The following is an 8,144-nucleotide window of genomic DNA, read 5'->3' as shown; positions in this document are numbered from 1 at the left end:
TTTTTTAAATTATTTATTTAAGAGGATTCTTACCTTACATAATTTTTCCAAACAAGGGGTCTTACTAATTAGTAATTTCCCCTTAAAAAAAACTGCAGGGTTCTTTTAATAAAAGTAAGAGGATGGAGGGGCTTTGATTAAAACTCAAAATTTGTGCGTCTTTATTGATATCAATTATTAATCTTTAGATTTTTTTTTCCCTAATTCCACCTTTTATTAGGGGTAAATATCATTTACACCTCTGAGGTATGCTAAAATAAATTTAAAGGCCCCTATAGTATTGGCAATTACAGTCACACACCTGAAACAATTATCGGAGACGATATTTCATGTCCTGAGGACCGATATGCATTATATTTGTTTCTCGTGGGTTCGTTAATGCATAATAAGGATTTAAGAAATGCGAGTCATGTCACCCCTTAGCTCTATATTGTCTAAGCTACTGCCTGAAACTAATAGTCCGTTAGAACTCTAACGGAATAATTTATCCAATGCATTATTTCGTGAGGATTTAAATAATGTTTGAGGGGATGATTGTAATTACCGATACTACATGAATTTTAAAATTATTTTAGCATACCTTAGGGGTGTAAGTGTAATTCCACTTTTTGTTAATAGTTGTCCCTATTAGAGCTAATTTTTAAAATTAATTGTGGAAAACATAGGAGAAGGTTCCTCAACTAGTCAAACTGCCCATAAAATACAACTCAATTGCAATTGATATGTGAACAATTATCAGTCCAAAGTAATTAAAGCAGGCTAGATGGAAACCAGGAGAAATGTTCTGGGGTGGCTCCGCCTCATAGCGGTGGCCGCCGCCGCCGTGTCCACGTGGTGGGGGCAGGCGAATTCCGAACCGCAAATAAATCTCCTGAATAAAGGATGCAGCCAGTATAATGCTACAAACATCCCGGACTTTTTCAACAACCTGAACGCCACCTTCTCCGACCTGAGAACCCAGCTCTCCGGCGGCGGCGGAGGAAGGCGGTTCGCCACCGCGCAGCAGGCGAGGTCTTCCGATCCGGCTTACGCCATGGCACAGTGCAGAAACTATATGTCCGACGTGGATTGCTTGGCCTGCTACGACGCCGCCGTGTCTCAGATCCGGAATTGCTCCGCCGCCAATGGAGCTCGGGTTATCTACGACGGTTGCTTTCTCAGGTATTTTTCTCTCTTTTTATTTCCCAAACATTTTCCATTATTTATTTTATCTTATGTTTTAATTTGATTTATTTTACAAACATATTGCATTTTAAACACATTTTTTATTTATTTAAAAACAATTTAACGTTGTTGAGAACATAAAAAATAAATTTCTTAATTTCACTTTGCACCCTCAAAATGTACCAGTTCGCCACTTCGCACCCATCGAAAATAATTTATGGCACTTTACACCCTTAAAACATGTTTAATCTTTCAAATTGCACCCTAGTACATTTTTCGGTAAGAATTTTTGTCGCTGACCTAATTTCTGATAGTCAACAAAGTCATTTTTGTTCGAAAATACATTAGCAATTTGCACCCTGAAGATAAAATCAATTGAATAGACAAAAATGATAATGTTGACGATCATAAAATATGTAAACGACAAAAAAGTATGTCCAGAAAATAGACTAGGATGCAATTTAAATAATTAAACATATTTTGAGGGTGCAAAGTGCCTAAATTTATTTTCGAAGGTGCAAAATTCTAAATCCATGAATCTAAATATGTGGGACCCGCCTACATTATTAGTCAACATAACAACCGAATTATGGTGGTAAGCACAGAAGTAAAATACTTATATTTCAAACTTAAAAATAATAGATAATTAAGTGGGCTATAGTCATAGAAAGTTGGCCGGCACAGTGTCAGCATTAGTGATAAAGACAAGTATGCAAATTACATTCAATTATTCAAAACATTCATATCAAATTGTCGTATATATAGATTGCCTATTATCTGTTTTTATTTTCAAAATTATTATTTCAAGGCAATTTGCGGCCACTCTACTTAGATAAAATTCAATTATGAAAAAATTCATTATGTTCGGATAATTACAACAATGTTCTCAGTTATATTTTTTCTTATACGTTTATTTTTATAGTGTCTAATTTACCTATTGAAAGAGAGTTTTTTCGTAATTTAAATTGTAATTTGACTTCATCTCAGGGGCGGCCGTAATTTACCCTTATTTCAATTGGAATTCAAAATTTAAGTTTGTTTTACATATAGAAACTCTCTTCAATATTGAATTAAAATCTTTTATGACTTTGAAATATCAATAAAAAGTGTCCTTTATTTTATTTTTTTCCAAATATTTGTTTTATCTCGATACTCTTCAAACATAATATATCCGCTAGAGTAAAATATAAGAATATTCTATCAAAACATAAACAAACACTACTTATAATTTTACATTTTCTAAAACACATGTGATAATAATATTATATTTATCCCATGTATCATCAAATATAGACTTTTTATTTTAGTAAAACAAATAAGTCAAGAATTGTATCAAGTGGATGTTAAAATATTATTTACTACGTTGTACTTTGCAAACCAACTAAAGGATAATATTAATATATATATATATATATATATATATATATATATATATATATATATATATATATATATATATATATATATATATATATATATATAAAAGGGTCCCCATTTACTGCCAACTGAGAATTTATGGTGCATGTTAGGTAACTATACATAAATATGATTAGGGGGAAATTTTCGATTTTACTGATTCTGATCCGTAATTTTTTGATTTTGGAATAATAGTTTTCAATCCAAATTTTGAAATTCCGACTTTCGGTTTGTTTCGAATTATTTGGAACTGAATTGAAATTTATATATGAGATTTTGATTTCCAATCTGATTTTGTTTCGAATATTGCACTTCAAATACCAATATTATTATGTGTTTTATATTTTAGGTGGCAAAAAATGTGAAATTTTCGAATTCCGTCGATTCCGATCAGAAATTTTTCGATTTTAGAACATGTTTTTTTCTTTCCGAAATTTCGATTTCTGATTTTTTTGGAACAGGATTGGAATTTTTTTTTTCAATTCCGAAATAAATAAACCGAAAAGGCTAATTCTGATCCGACCTGTCCGATTGATACCCCTAAACAAGACCATGGTAAACCGGTTCGTGTAATACGGGTTGGTTACAATTTACATATTCTTTAACCACGGATTGGCAGTTATCCTCATTGAACATCTGATTTAGCGGTAAATAACTCGTAAATTACAAAAAACAAAAAAAATAACAGAACTGGCTAATCCATCCGAACCATTGACTTTCGATCGTTTTGAGAGTTCTAGGAATATCAAAATAAAATGAATTATTTGATATTTATTTAAAAACCAATTTATATTTTATTTGCATCAAATTTGTATATGTATATATATATATATATATATATATATATATATATAAATATATATATAATGACCCTTTCAATTCTTAATTTTAATATTATAAAGTTAAAAGGAGATTACATAATTTTAACGTAGACTATTATTACAGAGTTTATTTAAACAGCATATTAGTACTTTTAAGGAGGAAGACTGACATTCTTAATTCCTCGAGAAAATGAACAAAATATATAATTTTCTCTATTAATTATTTTTAATTTAGATTCGATATAAAACCGAAAAATCTCAACAACAAATTAATAGTTTTTTTTTTCACTGCAAGGTACGAGAGCAACAACTTTTTCGATCAGACAACTCTTCCCGGAAACGTACAAATATGCGGCAATCGAACCGCATCCCAACCGTCCGCATTCAACTCGGATGCTCTGACACTTCTGAGGAATCTCCAAACGGCGACCCCGAGAATCAACGGCTATTACGCAGCCGTCGTTTCATCGAACGGTGCCAACTCATCATCGGTTTACGGTGTGGCGCAATGCGCCGAATCGATCAGCCAGAGTGGCTGCAGCGATTGCTTGACCGTGGCGTACGGTAACATACAAGGGTGCTTGCCTAATACCGATGGAAGAGCTATTGATGCCGCCTGCTTTATTCGATACTCGGATGCGCGGTTTTTTGCCGATAATCAGACTATTGATATCACGCCCTTTCTAGGAGGAGGAGGAGGTAATATTTTGTTTTGCGGGTAAATTACAAACACCCCCATGAGGTATGGTCAATTTACAAAAAACTCCTCTTGTTTGGATAATTACATCTACCCCTCAACTATGTTTTTTTCTTACAACTCCACCCTTATGGTGTCAAATTCAACATAATCATCTAGATTTTGTGGAATGTGCTCTCGTTTGTACTCGTTTTGTGTGAAAATACAGTTTCTGATGCACTACAATCTGGTATATACAAGCAAAAAAACACATATTATGATCATCTTGTTTCAAAATGTAAAGTTCGAATGAGATAAAACGGGTACAAAAGTTATAATATTCCATATAATCTCGAAGATTCCACTAAATTTGAGGAGTTGAGGGGGTGGTTGTAATTATCCAAACAAGAGGGGGATTTTCGTAATTTGACCACCGAAACCCGAAACCCGAAACCCAAAACCCGAAATTTCGAATTCTACCGATTTCGATTAGAATTTTTCAGAGTTTGGATTAATATTTTTCATTTCGAATTCCACCGATTCCGATCAGAATTTTTACATTTTTGGATTTATATTTTTCATTTCGAATTCCGAAAGTTCCGATTCCAATTTTTTTCAATTTCTTATTGGAACATAATTGGATTATATATTAGATTTTGATTTCCGATTCGTCCAATTTACAGGGAATTCGAGCAAGACGAAAGCGATTATCGGGGGAGCGGTAGGCGGAGGTGGTGGCCTTGTTCTGATTTTAGTTGCCTTCTTCTTATGGTACAAGTTCTCAACAAAGGCAAAAGCATCTACAAGAGGTTATTATATTTACATTTCATTCATATATTTAAGGGCAAATTACAAAAATACCCTTTCTGTTTGATAATTACAACCACCCTCAACTATGTATTTTCTTACTAAAAAACCTCTCATTTAGTAGGTAATTTGACACCGTAAGGGTGGCCATGTAAGACAATACATAGTTGAGAGGAGTAGTTGTAATTACCCAAACAAAAGGGGCTTTTTCGTAATTTGGGTTAACCTTTGGGGGTTGGTCGTAATTTGCCCTATATTTACATGCAATAAAATTGGTCACATGCAATAACTATTTATCTCTCTGTTTTTTTGTTTAGGTAATATTTTGGGGGCAACTGAATTGCAAGGCCCAAATATATACAGCTACAAGGATTTAAAAACAGCCACAAATAATTTTATTGAAGAAAATAAATTAGGAGAAGGAGGTTTTGGTGATGTTTACAAAGTAATAATCATATTAATTATATACTCTGTTATAAATTATAATAGCATTTTATTACAATATAAATTTTTTAACTGAAATGGTTGTCCTACAAATCACAGGCAACCTTAAAAAACGGAAATATCGTCGCGGTGAAGAAATTGGACATAAGTTACAGCAGAGCAAAAGCCGATTTCGAGAGCGAAGTTAGGCTTATAAGTAATGTACATCACCGCAATCTTGTCCGTTTATTAGGTTGTTGTAGCAAAGGATCTGAGTTGCTTCTCGTTTACGAGTACATGGCAAATGGAAGCCTCGACAGGTTTCTATACGGTACGTGTAGTATTTGTGATCTCAAATACGATAAAATATTAAATTTGTAATTAAAAAGAAATGTTTATTGTGCGTGAATATGGGATATATAGGTGATAAACGAGGATCGCTGACGTGGAAGCAGCGGTTTGATATAATATTCGGTATAGCAAGGGGGCTTGCGTATTTGCATGAGCAGTACCATGTTACTATTATACATCGAGATATTAAACCCGGCAATATATTATTGGACGACGATTTTCAAGCAAAGATTGCGGATTTTGGGTTGGCTAGGCTTCTACCGGAGAATCAGAGCCATGTTAGTACTAAATTTGCCGGGACATTGTAAGTACTCTTGTCTGATTTCTTGCAGCTTCATTTTCATTCATTATAATCTTGTTATACTAAATACAGTAGAACTTCGATAAATTAATAGCGTCACTCAAATGATAATTTATACTAGTCCCGACTCGGTGATAGCATGCTAAATTATTAAATCAATAATTTAATATTATGCTAAATTAATAAAGTTTTGTTGGCCCCAACTGTATTAATTTATAGACGTTTAACTGTAAGTCTGAAAAATATATTTTACTATTGTTGTGATGCTAAATGCTCCCCAATCACGGGTCTTCAATTATATATCTCAATTGGTTAGAGACCCTATTTTAAAAGGAAGATTTAAACAAGAACGTAACTTATAACCTTGCCCGGAAAACGGGAAGATATTAACACAATCATGTTTTCATGATTTGCGTTATATTTAAGAGTAAATGAAACAATAGTCGAGCTTACGCACGACTCTTTATCCGTTAAATAGTTGTTTAAATTTTTAACTGTCTTCACAAATTGTGTTTGAACTTATTGATCTTCTATATCATATATATTGAGTCCAACCGATTTCTAATTGAACTGAGTCGAGCTTGAATATCTTCACTTCTTACACGTATTTTATCACTTTTGTTCTAATTGAGTCGAGTTTGAACCAAACTTCATATTTTATCGAACAAAAATATTTATACAAATTTAGCCCGTCAGGATAACTATCCGAGCTCACGTGCATTTTGAACCCTCGATCTCAAGTGAGCAATCGAATAGCTTAACACCTCGTTTGGTTGGTAACGTAAGTTATATGTAATTAATTAATTAGTTAGGCCATATTTTGTAGACTTTTTGTTAGCGCAATAACTTCTTTTCAGGCGAGCCTGCAGTTATGGAAAAATGAGTTCTTATCTTAGTTTATTGAAAAACTGTGTATTGTACGATTTGGGTCGCTTAAGATTCCATAAACTTATCTCGACTAATCTAATTTTGAAATAAAACACGAGACATAACAATTTGATAATTGATTGCCGGTGGTATTTACTGCAAACTTGTGTGGATATGATCAGGGGCTACACAGCACCAGAATACGCGATCCACGGGCATCTGTCGGAGAAAGTCGACACCTACAGCTTCGGAGTTGTGATCCTCGAAATCATCAGCGGCCGCAGAGGCAGCGACATGAATGCTGATTCCGACACTGAATATCTACTTGAAGAGGTAACTTTCTTCCTTTTTTTTTTCTTTTTAAATTCAAATTGTGAAAGTAGGAGAGGGGCAGGATCTGAACCCTGGACCTCTAGACGCTAAGTACCAACTTTCCCAATTAACGAGGGTTGTCATAATCCGTTAATTTTCGAATGTTATTTTCGATAAAATAAATAGGCATGGAAATTGTACGAGAGCGGCATGCATGAGAAACTAGCCGACGAGAAGCTAGAGCCGAACGACTACACACACGAAGATGTGAAGAAGATGGTCGAAATCGCTCTCGTTTGCACGCAGTCGCCGCCTTCGTCGAGGCCAACAATGTCCGAAATTCTCGTGATGCTTTTAAGTGGTGGAAAGATAGAGCAAAAGGGGCCAATAAGAGGCTCTTTTAGCTATGGAATGAGGGTACTTGGTGACACCACTTCAACTTCATTGGGATCATCAAATTCTAACGCCACTGCCTCCATTAGCCAGTTCACTGGCCGCTAGCTAGCTTCATTTGTTCATGTATGAAAGAGTTGCATATATTTTACTGTGATATAATACAATAATAAATCATGTTTCTACATTGTACTTGTGTCAATTTATTTATATATATGAATTGTTTTTTGTAATTTATGCAATATTATTTAGGATTAACATGTACTGGATTTTGAGAAACTAAATATGTCTAAGAGGGGACTTTAAAACTTTTCCTCTTTTTGTAGATTTAAATATCTAGGAAATATAATTTTCTTGAAGAGAAAATAAGACGATAAAATAAAGTGAGTAAAATAAATAACACAAAATTGACAGTGGTTCGGAGAAACTCTCTTAATCCACAATTCCATGTCCTTGAACTTTTATTCCATATTCTCACCGGGCTGCTTATTTTGCCTTGGAACCAAGAGGTTACAGTCGACCCATCAAGCGAGTCCAAGACACAGGGAGCCCAATTAAGTCTAAGAGTAGATGATTCTAGAAGATTTTCTAGGTTTCTCCCATTAATGTATTT

General features: G+C 33.9%; 1 protein-coding gene across 1 annotated transcript; it reads left to right on the top strand.

The window, feature by feature from the left end:
- The first annotated feature begins 652 nt into the window (after positions 1 to 652).
- Positions 653 to 7,764, top strand: LOC105961151 (cysteine-rich receptor-like protein kinase 2). Its single transcript, XM_012985392.2, has 8 exons — positions 653 to 1,161; positions 3,697 to 4,100; positions 4,761 to 4,886; positions 5,202 to 5,329; positions 5,428 to 5,638; positions 5,731 to 5,962; positions 7,009 to 7,159; positions 7,325 to 7,764. Exons 1-8 carry the CDS (start codon positions 764 to 766, stop codon positions 7,637 to 7,639), a joined length of 1,965 nt encoding a protein of 654 aa, XP_012840846.1. The 5' UTR covers positions 653 to 763; the 3' UTR covers positions 7,640 to 7,764.
- The last annotated feature ends 380 nt before the right edge of the window (positions 7,765 to 8,144 follow it).

The sequence above is a fragment of the Erythranthe guttata genome, chromosome 11 (assembly GCF_056151865.1).
Source record: "Erythranthe guttata isolate IM_541 chromosome 11, IM_541, whole genome shotgun sequence".
NCBI classification, from domain to species: Eukaryota; Viridiplantae; Streptophyta; class Magnoliopsida; order Lamiales; family Phrymaceae; genus Erythranthe; species Erythranthe guttata.
This window is presented reverse-complemented; position numbering and strand designations above follow the sequence as displayed.

What these genes read in the sequence shown, in the direction of transcription:
- LOC105961151 (XM_012985392.2), top strand. Translation starts at nt 764, where the DNA reads ATGGAAACCAGGAGAAATGTTCTGGGGTGGCTCCGCCTCATAGCGGTG. An exon ending in GGCAAAAGCATCTACAAGAG is followed by an intron (nt 4,887 to 5,201) that starts GTTATTATATTT and finishes TTTTTTGTTTAG; the next exon opens with GTAATATTTTGGGGGCAACT. An exon ending in CTGAATATCTACTTGAAGAG is followed by an intron (nt 7,160 to 7,324) that starts GTAACTTTCTTC and finishes TAAAATAAATAG; the next exon opens with GCATGGAAATTGTACGAGAG.